The following is a 20,212-nucleotide window of genomic DNA, read 5'->3' as shown; positions in this document are numbered from 1 at the left end:
TAGGTTGTGGCTGCGAGCAGTTTTCACAGGCCTCCCACTACTGCTAAGTCTGTAAGGACTGAACCATATGTTTCTCTCAAGTGTAAAGATATGAAGTTGGAGATTTTACTAAGGAAAATTCTGTTTACCACTATGTCTGTTGATTAGATTCCTTACTGGAAAAGTGCATTGGCTAATGGCCTGCTAGTCATACCATCAGTGAAACAGCCCTCAATTTTTTTTTTTTTTAAAGAGAGAGAGAGAGAGAGAGAGAGAGAGAATCTTTTTTTAAATATTTATTTATTTTTTTTTTAGTTTTCAGCGGACACAACATCTTTGTTTGTATGTGGTGCTGAGGATTGAACCCGGGCCGCACGCATGCCAGGCGAGCATGCTACCGCTTGAGCCACATCCCCAGCTCTCATTATTTATTTATTTATTTTTATAGTACTTTGACTATGCTGGAACATCATGGTATGGAAAATTACATGACTTGTTCATTCCTGTGTCTTCAAGAGCTGTGTAATTATTCTAGCTACAAAATGTTGTAATATACAACTGCAGATGTGCTACATACTGTGAGTTCCTTTTTTTTTTTTAACCCCTCTTGGTACTGGGAATTGAACCTAGGGATGCTTTACCACTGAGATATATCCCCAGCCATATCTATCTATCTATCTATCTATCTATCTATCTATGTTAAAGACAGGGTCTTGTTAAGTGCCTTAGGGTCTTGCTAAATTGCTGAGGCTGGCCTTGAATTTAGGATACTTCAGCTACAGCCTCTCTGGAGTCACTGGGATTAAGGCATGCAACACCATGTCTGGCAATGAGTTCATTTTTAAGGTTAAAAGAAAAAGAAAAGAATGATATTGCCTTCAATTTTACTAATTACATTGACAGTATTTTGGTTCCATAGTTTAATGCTTACTTATACTTGTTATCCTTTTAATTAACGGAAGTTGGATTGTAGTCCTCAAATTCATGTTGAATTGATGTTAGCTTGTTATATCTTTTAAAGTAGTCTGTTCTGAAACAGTCAATGAAAATAAATCACTTTTTTTGGTAATTTCAGTGCCTTTAATTAATGCATTTAAATCTTTTAAGTAAAAAAAGTCACTTTGGTATAAGATAAAATAAATCCTCCCAATAAATGAGTATTTCATCTTTTTGTCCAATAGTTTTTAACAAGAGTTAAAGGTAGAGACACTTCTCAGTCTCTTTTTCCACTCAACTTGCTTAAACACACTTGCTTTGACCCTGTGCAAGATTACAAAAAAAGGTAACATTTGTCTTGGATGCCTGTCTCTTCTCTCCTGAAGGCACTCTTGTCCATGGGGGCCCATCTCAGGTATTCTATTCTAGATTTTTCTATCAGATCCTAGTACCTCATTCTAAAAGGTCATGGGTATAATAATGTCTTTTCCAGCTTAACTTTACCTGTTTGGTGTTTATTTTCCTTAAAAGCGTAGAATATGCTAGTTCATTCCCTGTGCTTGTGGTACTCACATTTGTACAAATTTTATATCTCTTGAGAGTATGAATCATCTTTTTCATTTTTTAAGTTATAATATTGTTGAAAAAATTTGGATTTTTTTTTCAGTCTGTTTCCACTGATCATACTTTATGTCATGTCTGCACTACTTGATGAAACATATGTTAGTGTCTTCCATGTCAACATTTAAGCATTTAAGTGACCAGTCAGTGACTCGCTTCCCCATATTGAAAATGAAGTGAGAGGCTGACACTTAAAGGTCACTTTTTTCATGGAGGTAAGGAGGTAGATCAGAATTTAATGAGGCTGTGTTTAACATTCATCTGGCACTGGCTGCATCATGAACAAATCCTAGGCATCAAAATTTCTCCTGTAGCTTTGGGTTAAAATATTTGCTTAGTTGCCCTCTTCAAAACTGCATGGGAGGGCTGGGGATGTAGCTCAGTGGTTGAGTGCTTGCCTAGCAAGTGTGAGACACTGGGTTCGATCCTCAGCATCACATAAATTAAATAAATAAAACAAAGCTATTTTGCCCATCTACAACTAAAAAAAAATTTTTTTTTTGAGCTGCATGGGATTGAAGGGAAGGAAAAAGGGGAGGATCATGATCTGAAATTAAATTCCATGTATGGATGAGTTTGTTGGGATGAACTCAATTACTATGTAAAACTAGAAAGCTCTAGTTTAAAAAGAAGGAGGAGGGGGGGGGAGAAGAAGAAGATGAAATAGACTGAGGCCATTCTCCTGAAGACATTCCATAATGGGAATTTTTTTAAAAAATCCAAACATTCACCCTTCCTTCCTTCCTTCCTTCCTTCCTTCCTTCCTTCCTTCCTTCCTTTTGCTGTGCTGAGGATTGAACCCAGGCCTCATGCAGGCAAGACTTCTTTCTACCACAGAGCCCCAGCCCTTCACTTTCTTAATTGAATATTACATAGTGAGAAAGAAAATGAAATGGGAGCACAGATACTTTGAATAAGGAGTTTATCTGCAAGAAGTTGGTGGGGGGTAGACTCTGAAAATGTTATTAAAAGTCAGTATGGTTAATCTAGTTCTCAAAATAGAAAGCTGTGCTACCAAATGTGTAAAGACTGTTTTGCCTAATAAAAAATGTCTACATTGTTATCATGATCATTCTGTCTTAAGATGTTCTCTTTAAAATGTTCTTTTTTTCTGCAACACAGTCATATGAAAGCCTGGTGTTAAGCAAACCAAGTTTCTCTAGATGATATAATTTAAAACTTGTAAGGCTCAGGTTAAGGGACAGAAAATGAATTTAAAGGCATTCTAGTGGTTCTTTTGCTTCAATTAAGTTGATAGTGCATGCATCTGGAGGATGCCTAATTTTCAGCTAAGCAACAACAAAATATAGAATAAGATAAGGAGAACAGAGAAATACAATAAACATTTCCTGAAATTTAGCACTTTAGGAATAAAATTATGTGCAGGAGTATCATATTAAGAACTTTATTAAATTAGAAAAGTGGATGTATATAATACTATGGATTCTTAATTTATAAATGCCAATCTAATATCCTTTCAAAATACTGACGAAAAATCAAAAACATAAAGGCCATCGCGGTGGCGAACGCCTGTAATACCAGCAACTTGGGAAGCTGAAACAGGAGGATGGTGAGTTCAAAGCCAGCCTCAGCAACGGTGAGGCTCTAAGCATCTCAGTGAGACCCTGTCTCTAAATAAAATACAAAATAGGGCTGGGATGTGGCTCAGTGGCCAAGTACCCCTGAGTTCAATCTATGGTACCCCTCTCCTCCACCCCCCCCAAAAAAAGATACTCTATCCTTCTTTAATAATGAATGAGCACAGCTCTCCATACCAGAGATAGGAGAAAACATGAGTGTGAAATCAAGCTAAGTAGCCATTCTTATGTACACAAGAATGAGAGGGGTTGTAGGGAGGAAGAAAGAAATAATAATTCATCTGGAATTATTAATAATTAATTAATAATTCAAATATCTCTAAAAAGAACCTAGAGATATTTTCTCTCTTTTGTGACTACAGAACACATTTTCACTAGTTTTGACTAGGAAAAACACAATGTATTTGAGTATTTTTCTGTGGAGGAGAAAGGAACAACTCAATAAAATTGGAGACCAAACCTGATGGAGAGGGCTGGGGTTGTGGTTCAATGGTAGAACGCTTGCCTAGCATGTGTGAGTCCCTGGGTTTGATCCTCAGCACCACATACATAAATAAATAAATAAAATAAAGTTATAAAAAAATCTGATGGGGAGTTAGATTTTTTAAGAAATATTTTTAAATGTAAAGGAGATAGTTTTATTTAACAATAAATTATCACTTACTGAACCCTCATATGGTTAAGTTCAGCCAAACATCTTGTGCATCATTTCATTTAATCTTTACAACTTTGAGAGGCAGTATAATTATTTTTTTGTGTGTGGTCTGTATTAAGAAATTGAGGTATTTAGAGGTTAAGAAACTCACCAACACATCAAGTTTCATCACACACAGGTTTGCCAATTTTAAAGCCTGTGTCCAAAACATAATATAGTTCCTTGTATAGTTTCAATGCTATGATTTGAATTTTCAATTTATGAGACTATAATCATCTTGAAACATCTCTGATTGCTAAAATTTGTGTTGAGTAATTAGGCCTGAATTTTGAGCCGTTTCTTCACCATTTTTCCTTATTGCAGCAAGATTTGTAAGGGTTCCCGTTAGAAGCTGCTCATTTTTTTAAAAAGAGATTATTTTTAGTAGTCTAGAATTTTAAAAAAAAATCATCTTGAAAGTTGTCTTTCACATGAGGGTTACTTGTATTTTCAGTCTTCACTGTTAGTACTAGTGGAAGAATGAGAAATTTTTGAACTTATATTTGGTTATATCCAAATTCAGGTGAATATGAAGTATTAAATGCAGGTACATTTCATGATTTTCAAAAGGAATTCCCTGTGTCAGCTGACCTAAGACAGTTATTTAGTCCTAGGCCTACGGTCATCTTTGGGACCCCTCTAGGAGTTTTTCTTGAGTGCCCTTCTAACTGCATCAGAGACCCTTGCCTGGGACCTTCTTGCTGACCCTCAGCTTCTCAGAGCAGTTTGAATTATGTATGGCCCACACTGCCTTGGCTTTTCCTGTTTCACTTCACTAAAAATTCCTTTGTTCATTCATTCAACAATTATTGAGCACAAACTATGCCTCAAGCACTGTGGTTGATACTAGATATATAATGACCAGGAAAAAGACATGGTCACTGCCCTTCCAGAAGTACAGAGGAGAATAAGTACTGATCCAAACAAACAAAAGCTACACAAACAAACAAAAAGCAACACTGCAAATGTGATAGGGTGCTGGGGATTTGGTACTGGAATTAAGCCTAGTCAGGGAAGTAAGGCTGGAAAAAATTTTCTAAGCTTTTTTTTTGCTGACTTTATGATGGTACTGTACCAAAGAAGTTCCCAAAGGAAGGTAGACCTGAAATCAGGCAGAGACAAGGAATTTAAGTGAAACAGGTTGATTTTATTAAGACAAAGTATACACTCTAAGTGACAGGCTAGAATGTAGGTATCAGAGAACATGCTGGCTTCCCCTTAGCATGGCATCTTCATATATATGAAATCTACAGTATGTGATCTAAGAGGATATTTTTAGTTCTCTTTTGTGTAAGTGACTTGACGGGTTAGTTATTACCTATTAAGGGTTGTTTTCTTTTCTTCTTTTTGATGGGAAACCTCTATTAACTTCCAAACATCTGGAAGGCTTCATCCTTCTGCTTTGTGAATTTAAACAATTTTATATTTGTGCAAGGTTGAGGGTTTTATCAGGAATGTGACACATGGATGAAATAATCAGATCCTAAAAATATAAAATCCTAAAAAATCTATTTGTTGAATAAAAGCATTATTGGTCCTATTTTTTCTTTAAGTCCAGGACAGAAAAGAGGTTATTTATGGGCTTTCAGATAAGGTCTGATAGTTTATTTAATATGCTATTTGTGATCAAAGTATGTGGAAGTGGAATTTAAAAATTAAATCATGGCCACTTTTTTTGGTACTGTATGTTTCCTTTCTACCTATCCTTCTGTTTTCTATCTTACCTGATTATGATTGACAAAAATATATCTATTTAAAGTATATATCATGATGTTTTGATATAATTACATATTGTGAAATAAATACCATAATCAAATCAATATAACAAACATATTCATCACCTCACCTAGTTACATATTTATTTTTGGTGTGTATGGTGATCACTTCTCTCTCAACAAATTGCACATATAATACATTATTATTGACTTTAGTTACCATACTGTAAATTAGATCTCAAGAACTTATTAATAACTGAAAGTTTATACTTTGAAGAAGAGTTCTCCTTTCTCTCCAGTCCCCTGCCTCTGGTAAACTCTATTCATTTTATAGAATTATATTTCTTTTTTTTCCAGATACCACATATAAATGAGATCACACAGTATTTTTGGTTGTTCTGTGTTTGGCTTATTTCACTTAGTATAATGCCCTCCAGGTTCAACTATGTTATCTCAAATGAAAATATTTTCTTCTTTTTTTTTTAAGAATAAATAATATTGCATTATATATTACACTTATTTTTCTTTTTTATTACTATAATCAACACATTAACTATATAAATGGATTTTACATACATGCAAATATTATACTTTGCTCCTGTCCACCTTCTGCCCCCTTTTGCTCCTTCCTCTTCCCTGATAATCTCTGACCTTCCTTGATAACTCCTCTTCTAATTTCACATCTTTGTTGTTGTTTAGACATGTTAGAAAAAACAAGCAAAAACTTTTCTGTGTCTGGCTTATCTTACTTAATAAAATGTCCTCCAGTTCTATCCATTTTCTTGCATTCTTTATGACAGAATAATACTCCATTGTACACCATATTTTCTTTAACCATTTATCTGTCCATGGGCAACGAGACTGATTTCGTATCTTACTTACTGTGAATAATTCCACAATACACATGGGCATGCAGGTTTCTCTTTTGTATGCTGATTTCTTTCTTTGGATATACAGACAGAAACAGCTAGATCATATGGTAATTCTATTTTTAGTTTTTTGAGGAACCTATGTACTGTCCTCCATAGTAACTGTACTAATTTACATTTCCACCAACAGTATATAAGAGTTCTTATCCTTTCCAGCATTTATTATTTTTGGATTTTTTTTGTAATAGCCATCTGACTGGGGTGAGATGGAATCTCAGTGTACTTTTGATTTATATTTGCCTGATGGCTAAAACATGTTGAACATTTTTTCATATAATTATTGGCCATTTTCACATCTTTTGAGAAGTGTCTATTTAGTTCTTTACTCATTTTTTGATTGTATGACTCATTCTTTTGTTGAGTTTTGTGAGTTCATTATATATTCTGGACATTAACCCTCTGTCAGCTGAATAACTGGCAGAGATTTTCTCCCATTTTGTAGGTTTTCTCTTCATTTTGTTGATTATTTCTTTTGCTGCTCAGAAGCTTTTTAATTTGATGTAATTCCATTTGTCAATTCTTGCTGACTTCTTCATAAGGAAGTAACACTTAGCTGTAGTTTGAAGCATGAATCAACAGGAAACAGAAGAAGGAAGAACTTTCTAAACTATCTAATTCTCTCTACATTTCCAATTTAAATCCTGAGGGAATATGATTTGTCCCAGGTTACCTTTATACACACACACACACACACACACACGCACACAGAGTCCATGTCATGTCTTAGGTAACCTGTGGACTAACTGACTGGTTGCCTTGGTGTAGGTGCCCACCTTTGATCCATGGAGAGCAGGATCCTGGGGTCCACATGGATTATCACTTCAGCAGTATCTAGCTAAGTAGCAATTTCATTTACTGGAGCCACAGCTCTAATAATGCCTCCAAGAAGTTTCCCTAGTCCCTCTAGTAAAAATGATTATGTCCTGCTCTATTCTCTTCTCATGTCTTATACCTGCTTCTACTGTTGCACTTATTCCACAGATTGTTTTGTTCTTATTGTTTACAAGTCTGTCTGCCCCTCAAGTAGGCTTTATTTCTTTATGACAGAGAATATGTCTTATTTACCTGTATTTTCCTAGCATGGTGACTGCAGAGTTTAGAGTGGGCACTCAATAACGGTGCTAAATGAATGAATAGAAGGACAAACTATCACCACTGTCCTTCTCAAGAATGTATGAAGTAAAGAACAGGAGAGTTCTTATTACCACTTGGAAAAGTTAAATGTATTATTCCTTAGAAATTGTGCTTATCTTGTCTCCACCATTTACCCTGTGGACATGGGTGATGCCTGGGGCATGATTCTCAATAGTAACATGATCATCATTCAGCAAAAAATCCCAGGTGGGAAAGAAGAGGAGACAGACAAGTTTTTGATTAATGTATATAAAGAGAGAGAGAGCCTGGCATGTGTAAGCATTTAAACATAATAATATCCTATCTCTTCCTAAATTATCCCACATCTGTCCCATTCAACATTTTTGGGTACACACATTTGGCACATGCAACATATGCTACAAGGACAGCCGTGCATGAGGGAAAATATTTGCCGCTCATTGAATGCCCAGGTTCAATAAATATCTATACGATGTCTTACGGCCAGCCCAAGTTCTAGCATTTGGACTGGAATTGAGTATGGAAATACTCTAGGAAACAAACAGTGGGATCTTATGGCCCCTTTCAAGGGTACAGCTTTGAAATAATAATACTGGAGGGAAATAGCACTAATTAAGCTAAAGGGCTCAAAAACAATACCCTGCTCTCAAATCAAATCTGTTTCAGACTTGGTTTGTCAATTTTCTGATGTTGGCTTGATTCTAACTGTGGATGAAGTAAACCCATCCATTTCTGTAGTGGTTTTCTTTGTGGAAGGAGGACTACAAAGTGTCTACTTGGCCTGGTTTTCAGATCTCACATGTTGTTCTGTTTTATTTTGTTCTTTTTTCAAGTCTAAAGGGCTCCATTACACTGGAGTATAAGTACCTATTTATTTTCTTTATTGCTTCCATTCTGCCTGAAGTTAGTTACCATAATAAATGTTTTCCAAGCTGTGCATATATTATCCATCAGCGCTAGGGAACAAAGAAAGATGCCTTGTCCTGAGAAGACCGCTGTTGTTAAACAAACCAGCAGGTGTCTTGAATCAGAACTCCTAGGCTGATTAAAACACTGTGATTCTTCTCCTGACATTGCCGTCTGTTTATTATGCTTCAGCTCTTCTTTCTGATTAGACCAAATATATCCTTGGGAGTTCTGTACTTAGAAGGAAAAACATGTAAGAGGAAAAATATCTATTTTGTATTTGAGGATAATGATGTTCAACCTGATTTTCCAACAGAGTAAACTTCTGGTAAAAAGCAGAATAATCCTTTTATTTCTTCCAGATTATATTCTGGCCACAGTCCTCCATGACCCACAAGAAAACCCTTTCCACTGGCTTCTTTCAGTAATTGGAAGTTTGTCTCAAGGTAGAGGAATGCACACAATGTTATTCAACAAAAATGTATTGAGCCAGGCCTCCTCTGAGCTGGGCACTGGACATGGGACTGGAAAGATCACTGGCTGCCAGTTACTTTTTGGCATCACACATTTAGAACTTATGCAGGACAGAAACAAACAGCTGTGCATAGCTGAGACCATGATTGCAGGTCACAGAGCTGAAAATAAGAATAAAAGACAGTTTCCTAGGTTGTATGGAGCCTACAAAACAGCTGTGGGAGTGTTATAGATAGGTGAAGGGAAATTGTAAGCAAGAAGGAAGGAAGGAGAGACACAATATCTTGAAAACAGCAATTTTTTTTAATAATGAAGGAAGAGAGAGAGAGAGAGAGAGAGAGAGAGAGAGAGAGAGAGAGAAAGAGAGGGAATTTTTTTTAATATTTATTTTTTAGTTTTCGGAGGACACAACATCTTTGTTTGTATGTGGTGCTGAGGGTTCTGAGGATCGAACCCAGGCCGCACGCATGCCAGGCGAGTGCGCTACCACTTGAGCCACATTCCCACCCCCCTTGAAAACAGCAATTTAATACTATATTTTATTTGAAAAATGAAAATATAGCTTCCTAACATAAGCCACAGAAAGGAAATATTGAACAAAAATGTGAGACTGGAAGTAATATGCAGAAGATGCAGGGATTCTCAGAATCAAGGGTGGAGTTGAGTGTTGCAACACTTAATGTCTATTTAAAAGAGCACATGGATTTTTAAAAGGTTGAGCAATGCTTCTCAGACTATTGCTAGAGCCTAATCAGTGAAGAGAATGTAGGACAGCTGTACTGTATTTTCAAGAGCAGTGTTTGTACAAAGCATAACACAAACACCCAGGCACACAGGGACCACGAGTTGAGAAGTGAGAAGGCCATCCCAGAGGGAGGCTCTTGAAAGATGGGCAGAAATACAAGTAGAGAAGGAAGAGAGGACTTCAAAGCTGAGGAAAAAACATGTCCAAGTTGATTCTTAATGAAGACTAATGCGGTGGTTCTCCAAGTATGGTCTGAGGATCCTCGGATTTCTCTGAATTCCTTCCAGTGGGTCCATAGGATCAACATTATTTTCATAACAATATTACATTATTTTCCTTTTTCATTCTTATTGTCTCACAAGTATACAGTATAGCAATATTTTAAGAGATTAAAAACAAAAATGAGTCGGTCATGGTGGTGCATGCCTGTAATCCCAAGGCCATGGGAGGCTAAGGCAGGAGGATCTCAAGTTCACAGTCAGCCTCAGGAAAAGCAAGGTGCTAAGCAACTCAGTGGGACCCTATTTCTAAATGAAATACAAAAAAGGGTTGGGGATGTGGCTCAGTGGTTGAGTGCCCCTGGCTTCAATCCTAGTACCCCAAACAAAAACAAAAACAACAAAAATGAATAAGAAATTTTTTGTTCCATTAAACCTTACATGAAAATAAATTTTAAGTGTAAAACAATGTTACTTTTCTCAGTGTTTTATTTTGAAAAATACTGCTCATTTCATTGAGATAACAATTTACATGTCTCTGTATGTTAGAAATAACATAAAGTGTGTTATTTATTCTAAAGAATAATGGATTTTACATGAATTAATACATATTTTTAAATTATTACAATTTTAACTTCTAACACTATAAATATTGATACACATAATCAAAAACAAAAGCTCATTAGTGTCCTCAATAATTTTAAAAGTGTAAGAGATCTTGAGTCTCACTGGACTAATAATATTGATTTATCAGTGATGCAATTGATCAAAGAAAAGATTAAAAAGAAAGCCTGAGGGCTGGAGTTTGTCTCAGAGGTAGAGCGCTTGCCTAGCATGTATGAGGCACTGGGTTCAATCCTCAGCATCACGTAAAAATAAAATAAAGGTATTGTGTCCACCTATAACTAAAAAATAAATATTTGAAAAAAGGCATGAATCTCTAATGTCAGGAATAAAAAGGAAATATCACTATCTACTCTATGAGCTTTAAAAGGATAAAATAATGTGAGCATCTTTATGTTAATTTATTTGAAATTTTAATAATTGACAAACTCCCAGAAATATAGCACTTACTAAAACAACATAAAAAGAAATAAAAATATGAATAGTTCTATAAGCTATGTAAACATTTACTCTATAATTTAAAACCTTCTCTGGCATACATAAAACCTCCAGGCTTGAGGTCAAAGAAGAAATAACATCTAACTTACTATTTAAAGAACAGGCTGAGAGGAGAAGCTTGCCAACTTATTTAGTGAACCACATAACCTGGTACCAAAGCTCACAAGTACAATATAAGAAAGGAACACAGGCCAATCTCTTCCATGACAGATGCAAAAATCTTAGACAAAATGTTAGCAAACTTAATTCAGTCATGCATAATAGGAGAATATACCAAGAATGTAATGTTGGTATAATACTTGAAAATCAATCAATAAAATTCATGATATTAATAGGTATTAATTATATGCTCAATTCATGAATGAGGGGCCAAGATGAGAATCAATGACTTAACTGCTGTGTTTGCAAACTCTGCAAGAGAATGCTCACCTTTTGGGAGCTAGGAACTGCTTTGACAGGAGTAGTGCCTGCTCCGTTCCCCTTCCAGCCCCCCAAATCATAACGATAATAATTCTTGATTCCCTGCCATGCTATGCATTGTGCCAGGTGCTAGAATGCTGCTTCAGACAAGACTAACAATTTTTGAGCCCTTCTGGAGCTAAGGATGGCTAGATGTACTGTGCTCACCCACAGAGGTTCTGCCTAACTATCTAATAGGAAACCAGGTCCTGGTGTAGCTGACAGATTTATAATTGTTCACACTGCTCCTTCCTGGTGAGTTTTCTGCTAGGAAAAGCACAGACTTGGTGGCAACTTTCCTACAACAGAAGACTTAATGTTGTGAGGGGTTTCCTGAGCAGATATATAAAACACATGCAGCCCGGAATTGAGGCAAAAGTGTTAACCAGACAGTTTGCTAGCCCTGCTGGCACCAAAATCTTAGCTTTGGTTTCTGATAACTTCAGAATTATTCTAGAGTAATTCTAGAGTTTGGGGAAGGGATTAAATCCACATCTTTGGGACAACATTGCATGGATGCCTTAGACAAGTGGTCTGGCTATATTAATGGCCCAGTGCTTTTAGCTAGAAGGAAAACCAAACATCTGCCTAATCCATTTACCAAACCCCTCAAGGCCCCATTTCTTTTTAAATTCCACAGCCTTCCAACTAGAAGGGACTCTGTTTTGCCAGTGGCTAGAGGTGGTGTCTGGTAGGGCACTGAGCCTGGCATCTATGGGGAAGAAGCCATACATTTTCTCCCAAGCCCTTTTACTTGAGCCCACTCACCTCAAGTTCAAGCTCCTCCCACTTCAAAATATTTGCACAAACTGTGCCTATTGTCCCTGCCCACTTGCCTTCCCAACACCTCATCCCACAGTTCTCAGCTGAAATGTCATCTCCTCAGGAAAGTCTTCCCTTGTCCTTCCAGGCAGGCTGGATTTCCCCATTAAACACTGCCACTGCCTACTGAATTAATCCTTATAGCTTTATTATAATTATTATTTATGGGGCTGGGGTTGTGGCTTGGTGCTAGAGCACTTGCCTAGTACACACAAGGCACGGGTTTGATCCTCAGCACCACATATAAATAAATAAAATAAAGGTATTGTATTCATCTATAACTATAAATATATATATATATATATAATTTAGGTAGTCCTTTTTATTTTATTATTTTTTTTAATTTTTATTATTGGTATTGGGGTTTGAATCCAGAGACCCTTTACTGCTGAGCCACATCCCCAGTCCTTTTTATTTTTTAATTTTCTAAAATTTTGAGACAGGATCTCATTAAATTGCTTAGGGTCTCATTAAGTTGCTGAGGCTGGCATTGAACTTGTGATCCTCCTGCCTCAGTCACCCGAGCTGATGAGATTATAGACATGGGCCACCCTAGCTATCTTTAGTCCCGTTTTAAATGTCTACGTTTAGACTGTAAAATTTGGGGGAGAGGAGGCGAGGACTATATCTGTCTTAGTGACCATTATATTCTCTGTGTGTAACAAAACCCTGGCACTTGGCACTTTCCACAATATTTGTTGAATGTCCTCCTCCTTAACTCAGTAGTTTTTCAAATTTCAAATTTTACTCACCCCACCCATTCTAGACATGAGCCCCAAAAGAATATAGTCAGGAGTAGAATCTGAATGGCAAATAGAACACTGATCCTAGGAGCCAGTCTATGATCCCCTCTGGGGATTCTTCAGCTTTTGTTTCTGGCCAAAATCTTTCTCCATGCTCTTACCTACTGAAGATGGATTTTCACCTTAGAGGCATTTGAGCCCATTCCCTCAGCACACACACTGAAGGAATGGGCTCTCATCAAGAGAGTCAAAATTGTAAAGAGGTAATTCCCGAAGACTGCTGCTGTGTAGTGTTTGTGTTTGTGAGGTTTTTTTTTTTTTTTCTTTCACTTTCTAATACATTTATATATTTGTGTTTTTCATTTTGATCACTTACTACGTCTCATGATGGCCTGTTTTTGGTAACTCAAAATCACGTAAGTCTGAAAACCTTAAATATGCTTCAAAACTCAGTTGATATTTTGATCTTCTAGGGTCAGCCCAGACAGCTTTCTTAGAGGCATAGAGTTATAACTGTTGCCCTTCTAGAGGGTAGATCCTGCCCGTGTGTTCAGAATCAGAGGTCAGGAGGGAGTCACTCTCAGGTTTGTAGACTGGCCCCTGGCTGGTCCTACAAATCCTATTGTTAAAGCTACTATTTCATATTTTGTAGTGAAAAATTCTTTTTTATGTTATTTCTCTATTACAGAGCCGATAAAATAGGTACTTAGAATCAAAGATTAAATAATTCTCAGGATGAATGCTTAATGGTCTGAAGTTTCCTTTTGGTGTAATGAAGACATTTTGAAACCAGATAAAGAAGATTATTGTGGGCTGGGGTTGTGGCTCACTTATGAGGCCCTGGGTTCGATCCTTAGCACCACATAAAAAATAAACAAACAAATAAAATAAAGACATTTAAAAAATTTTTTTAAAAAGAAGATGATTGTACAACATTGTGAATGCACTCAATGCCACTGAATTGTGGGATTTAAAATGGTTAATTTTATGTAATGTGAATTTTATCTTAAAAAAAAGTAATAATTTTGGGGCTGGGGTTGTGGCTCAGTGAAAGAGCATGCGCCTTGCACGTGTGAGACAGTGGGTTTGATCCTCAGCACCGCATAAAAATAAATAAAGGTATTGTGTCCATCTACAACTAAAAAAATATATTTAAAAAAGTAACAATTCTCAGGCAATACAGAATTTCTCTCACAAGAAAAGTCCAGGAATTTTAGTGGGTTATCACTGAGGTCACAGAATTCCCTAGACAGCTGGCCATCTGTGACTCATCCCCCCAGCTACCATTTGAAGACAGCTGGATTTAATCTATTACCCAAAGATTCTGTTTTAAAGAACAACTTCTAGCAGCAAATTATTGGCACAGAAAAATAGCCATAAAGGAAGAAAAAGAAAAAAAACTCCTGACTAATCTCTGAATATATCCCTTTTAGAGATATTTTTCTACATAATTTCATTAATCATAATACTTCTTTGGTATTACATTTCAGAATTATGAGATAAGTCTTCCTTTCATGAAGTTTTAATCATTCTAAATTAACATGTCCATTTTGGATGAATTTCATGAGCTATATTATTCTCACTGAAATGAATTCATTTATTCAGTCAACAAATGTTTCTTGAGTATCTTCCATAAATACAAGGATGAATAGGACATAACCTCACTCAAATATTTATACTCTAATAATCACATTAAATATGTAAATGATCATATTTCAAATATAGAAGGAGCTGTGTTAGAAGATGAAAGTGATCTTTAAGGTATAAAGACCTTGTTTGTCATGGTTATCCCTGTAGCCCAGCATATACCACAGGTTGGGCTCACTGGAGAAACTAATCAAATATTTTTTTGATAAGGGATAAAACTTGCTACAATTATTTCCTGTCTTTGTTGTTTTATCTGGTTTTTATATGGTCCTGCATTGACTCAAACCAGAAATGGGTAATTTAATGATTGTGATATTTCTTACCTTCCTCTGCATGCAATTTCCATGTCACATCTTCATATTGTCTGATTTTTAATTTAGCCTGCTCACACAAGTGGGCAGGGGGTCCCAGGAAAAAAAAAAAAAACATGGAAAAAGGCATTTACCATCCTTGGCATGCTCTTTGCTCCCTTCTGTCACCCTCCTTTCTGTCCTCCATTGATTCAGACTCCCACATCTGCCTCTACTCTCTACCTGGGCATTTGGATTTAGTAGTCTGGTTTGGGCTGTTTGTCCTAGTTTGGTTCATGATACCCCTCACTCAAGGCAATCTCCAGCATCTCAGTCCTGCCCTGAATGAACCTTGACTAGAAAAAGATGGCAATCTTACAGTGGTCCTCAAGAGCCAGGCTGTTTTACGAATATCCCTATTTGTTTGGTGCATGTATTTTAAAAGAAATATTGGTATCATTACCCAGAGTTTAGCAACTAAGGCCCCAGCCCAAACCAAGATATATTAGTACTACATGCTATAAGACACCCACTGATTAAGGAGACAATGTACCTTTTTCAAATTTTTCCTAAAACCAGCTAAACCAACTGATTTTTCCCCAGTTATTACTTTGTCCACCCAATCCCACCCTTGGGCTGCTTAGGAAGTTCATAGCAGGAAGAATATCAGGATTACAATTCCAATTTGCTATGCCAAACAGAGGCAGATACAGGTTGCATGGGCCTGAAGCTCCTAGGATTAAAGTGGTACTACTCTGAAAAAAAGATGCAAGTGAGGGGTCCTGAAGCTTATTTCTTATTAGTTTTATGGCAACTCCACCTCTGCCCTCATAGCATGCCTTCCACCCATTCCTAGGTCCACCTTTAGAATCTGGAAGCTTCTTAAAAATTACAGACTCTCTCTTACTTACCACAAAATCTGCAAATCATAAGCTAAGCAATCATATGTTTTTTGACATGGGAAAGGATGAACTTGTGCTGCATCCCTCAAAATTTTAGTGTTTTTCTCTCTCCTTTGTCTTCTACTGTTTTTCTGCCACTGAGGAGCCACTTATGGCCTCCCTGGGAGGCCTCTTTTCTGATTCAACCCTAGACTTTTTTCTTCATGAAAACTCTTGCCAGTTAAATGATGCTGGATTGCCAAGTTCTGCTTCAAGTCACGTTCTACATGGAAAAAAATGTTTCCTCTTCCTTTGACTATCGAAGTCTCTCCTTTATTGATTTTATCCCTACTTGAAAAGCAATGCAACAACTCTATACAAATTGAAAACATAAATAAATGTAATAATGCATTAAGAAAAAGATGGGTATTTTTAAAAATAAACCAAAGCATAATACAATGAAATATTTTATGTGCATATGCACACACATATATATACACAGTCCTCTACTTTGACAGATCTCACCTTTCATTCAATGCTGTATTCTATAATGAAATGACCAAGTACACATAATTGGAGATTAGATTGTTGATCTAATCAATCTATCAATCTTATCTCAGGTTGGTTGATCTTAATTGTAAGGCTTCTTTAAGAAGGAAGTGATCTCAGCCACTAGGGTTGCACACAATTGTAATCCCACTGAGTTGGAGGCTGAGGCAGGAGGATGGCAAGCTTGAGGTTAGCCTGGGGAACTTAGTGTGACCTTGCTTCAAAATAACAAAAGAATACAAAAAAAAAAAAGGCTGTGAAAGTAGCCCCTGATAGAGTACCCCCCAGGTGCATGCACCCACACACACAAGGAAATGGTTTCAATTAATTAATTAGATTTGGGCTTGTATAAATAAGGACAGGTTGCCTTTTACCCCTACTAAGAAACAACTCCCTGTCTCAGAGGCTTAATTACAGCAAATGTTTATTTCTTGCTCATTCTGCATGCAGAACCCAGGTCAGCAAGAGAGTCTGTTCATTTGAGCAACTCAAGGACCCAGGATCAAAGCGCTCTATCATGTATTTCTGTGATCACTACAGCAGGAAAGAATAGAAATATTTGAAGAATGTACTGGCTCTTTTTAAAAAAAAATTATTTTTTAGTTGTAGTTGGATACAATACCTTATTTTTATGTGGTGCTGAGGATTGAACCCGGGGCCTCATACACGCTAGGCGAATGCTCTATCACTGAGCCATAACCCCAGTCCTGTATTGGCTGTTAAAGAATTTTTTCTAGAAGAGACATCTATCATTTATACTCACATTTCATTGGCTAAAGCAAGTTACTTTGTTGATGTCTAACTTCAAGGGCAGGGAAATGAAATCCTATCAGATCCCTGGAAGAAGAACTGGGGAATTTAGAACACCCTTAATGGGTACTCCCTTTTTGATCCACATGTATTTGATTTACTCTATTTCAGAGATGTGAAACACAAGCAAGAAAGCCCCCAAATCCCGTGCAAGATGGCATCAAGTTCAAAATCTATGACCTCTGGGTAAGTATGGTAGTTTCCAATCATGCTGCCACTTTTATTTTCTTTTCTTTTTTTTAATATTTATGTTTTAGTTGTAGTTAGACACAATATCTTTGTTTTATTTATTTATTTTTATGTGATGCTGAGGATAGAACCCAGGGCCTCGCGCATGCGCTAGGCAAGTGCTCTACCGCTGAGCCACAACCCTAGCTCCTCATGCTGCCACTTTTCTAGATACTACCTGCACCTGTGAAATTAAAAAAATAAATAAATATAAATTACCTGCCTCCTCTCACCCAGAGGTACAGACACAGGACAATTGTAATAAATGCTTTTCTTGGGGGAAATGGGAAATACACAGCAAATTTGGGTTTGTAGGAATTCTGAAATCCTGCTGCAGAGAACTTTTGGGGTTCCTCTACCTGTAGTTGAGGATTGTTACCTGATTAAACTCTTGTCTCTGAGAAGCTCTTTTTGCTCACTGTTCTCTGTGGCCTCTGGGTCTACCTTCTGAAAGATTCTTTTTCATTTTTTTCTTTGGCCAAATTAAATATATGCCATCTTTCAGAACTGAGCAGTTTTCATGTATGAATACATATCCACAGATATAGATAACCAATTTGGACTAACCTTTTTCTCTGTGTGTCAAACAAAGCACAAAATAGTCCACATTGTACTACCCCCAACTCCCAGGGCACAAGTATAACCAATAATGTAACATGCACATCCTGTTGCAAATAATTGCATATGCCCCCTGCAAGAGCCTTTGGGAGACAGCATAGGGTAGTGTTAAGTGCACTAAAGAATATGTTTGGATATATGATCTTAGGCAAGTTACCTAATGTCTCTGAGTTTTTCCATCTGTGAAATTCTATTGTTAAACTAAGAGGATTAAGCAACAAACAAATGAAACCTTTATGTACTTATAAATGTTTGCTAAGTGCATTCACATTTTTATCCCTTCTTAAGCCCACACAAAAATTTAAAGAGGAGGTTATTAGAATTCCTGTTTTATATGAAGAAACTAGAACTTAAAGAGACTAAATGTCTTGCCCAAGATTTCCCAACTAATACATTACAGAATCAAAACTTCATGTCCTTATACTTTCTACTTCCACTACAGCTGCTTCTTGTTTAGGGGTCAAAATTATTAAATTTTATAGATTTGTTTATCTTTTTTTCATAAACCAAGATGTTACAGGAATTTTGCTGTCTGCTTTACACTTTTCTATGTTATAAAGTACTGATAGACCGTGAAAGAGGGATATACTCTCCTTAAATTATTATTGTAGCAAGACAGCATGCAATAATTCAGAGAACACACAAATTTTACACAGTCCCACTTCTGTTGTTTCAACCAAGCATAATTCAAGTAAACAAACTTACTATAAAAATAGTAGATATATGCTATCCTCAGTGGAAATTTGGGCAAAACTAGTTCTGAGTTGTTAAATGTTTAGGATAAAACAATATATTGAATTTCAGCCCACTGCTGCAGAATATGATTCAAAGCTAAAACAGAACAACGTTTGGGACAAATTAGGAAGAAAAATATCCTCCACTTGAGGTTCATGTTACAATTAACAAATGGTCGCTTCCTCATTAAGCAGAACTAATTGAAAACACCTTTTAATTGAATATCTTATCTTCTCTCTGAGGTTTTGCTGTTTTTATAGGAAATGCAAGGAGAATTATCTGGTCTCTGACTTAATCATGTGTAGGAAGCATTTCCCTGATGGAGATTCTTTGAGAAGGGGTAGAATATTTTGTTCCTTAATTTCTAGTTTGCTAGGTAGCATATGTGCAAATTATATTTTCCCTGTTGTGTTTTGAATTTAAATAACAGACATTAGTATTTTTTAAATCAGTTAGCTTGAAATGTTAGAAATCTTTGTTGAATCCACAACTAGGATTCTAGGTTTCTTTTTCAACAACTATTAGAATTTCTGAGTTTTTGCCTGTGAGATATTATAGGCAAGAACAATTTCATGAAATCAGAAAAAAAAAATTAAACATTATGAAGGCTTGCCAGCCACAGAGGCACATGGCTATTATCCCAGCTACGCAGGAGGCTGAAGCAGGAAGATTACAAGTTAGAGGTCAAACTGAGCAATTTAGTGAGACTCTGTCTCAAAACAAAGAATAAAAAGAGGAGCTGGGGATATACCTCTACCAACTGAGGTATATCCCCAGGGCCTTGCATGCATAAGGCCCTGGGTTCAATCCCCAGCCCCCCGCCACACACACAAATAAGTAAATAAAAGGAGAGTCTAGAGTGTAGCTCAGTGGTAGAGCACTCACCTGGCATATGTGTCAATCTACAAAAAAAAAAAAATTTAAATTTACATTTAAAATTTTTAAAAATCAATGAAAAGAACTGGGGATTAGCTCAGTGGTAGAGTACCCTTGCATTCAATTCCTAGTACAATAAAAAAATTAGATTTGAATACACATAACTGTAAATGTGCTAAGATCAACTTTTATTTATCAAATACTTATTTATCAGAATATATTTATTCCCACCTCAAAAACACCTGAGACATCAAAGTTCTAAACATTCAGTTTTAGGGTCTGTAAACAAGTCAGGATGGCGCCTGGCATTTTGCCAGAGGGAGTGGTTTGTGAAGTAACGCCAGCGAGCCATTAAGTGTGGAGATTCCTTATTGGTTGACTGCTGTATCTAGTTTATGTTAATTAAGATAAGCTGTGTGTAATGTATATATACCCCTCCTGTCCTACAATAAACGGCTCCCACTCCTGCTGTATTAATGTACACAAGTTGCTCGTCACCACCCC

The 20,212-nt window shown here is 36.5% G+C and overlaps 1 protein-coding gene across 13 annotated transcripts in view; it reads left to right on the top strand.

The window, feature by feature from the left end:
* The window catches only part of Wdpcp (WD repeat containing planar cell polarity effector), a 521,998-nt gene that overhangs the window by 27,780 nt on the left and 474,006 nt on the right, over nt 1-20,212 (top strand). For 12 of the 13 annotated variants that reach the window (XR_011704348.1, XM_071601637.1, XM_071601635.1 and 9 more), the window contains one exon: nt 17,363-17,437. Coding sequence is in view for 4 of the 13 variants with exons in the window: in XM_071601624.1 (XP_071457725.1) it covers nt 17,363-17,437 (75 nt within the window). In the remaining 9 variants the exon portion in view is untranslated. Of the gene's footprint in view, nt 1-8,853; nt 8,938-17,362; nt 17,438-20,212 lie in introns of all 13 variants that reach the window. The other variant, XM_071601627.1, reaches the window with a different exon arrangement.

The sequence above is a fragment of the Marmota flaviventris genome, chromosome 14 (genome assembly GCF_047511675.1).
Source record: "Marmota flaviventris isolate mMarFla1 chromosome 14, mMarFla1.hap1, whole genome shotgun sequence".
NCBI lineage: Eukaryota > Metazoa > Chordata > Mammalia > Rodentia > Sciuridae > Marmota > Marmota flaviventris.
This window is presented reverse-complemented; position numbering and strand designations above follow the sequence as displayed.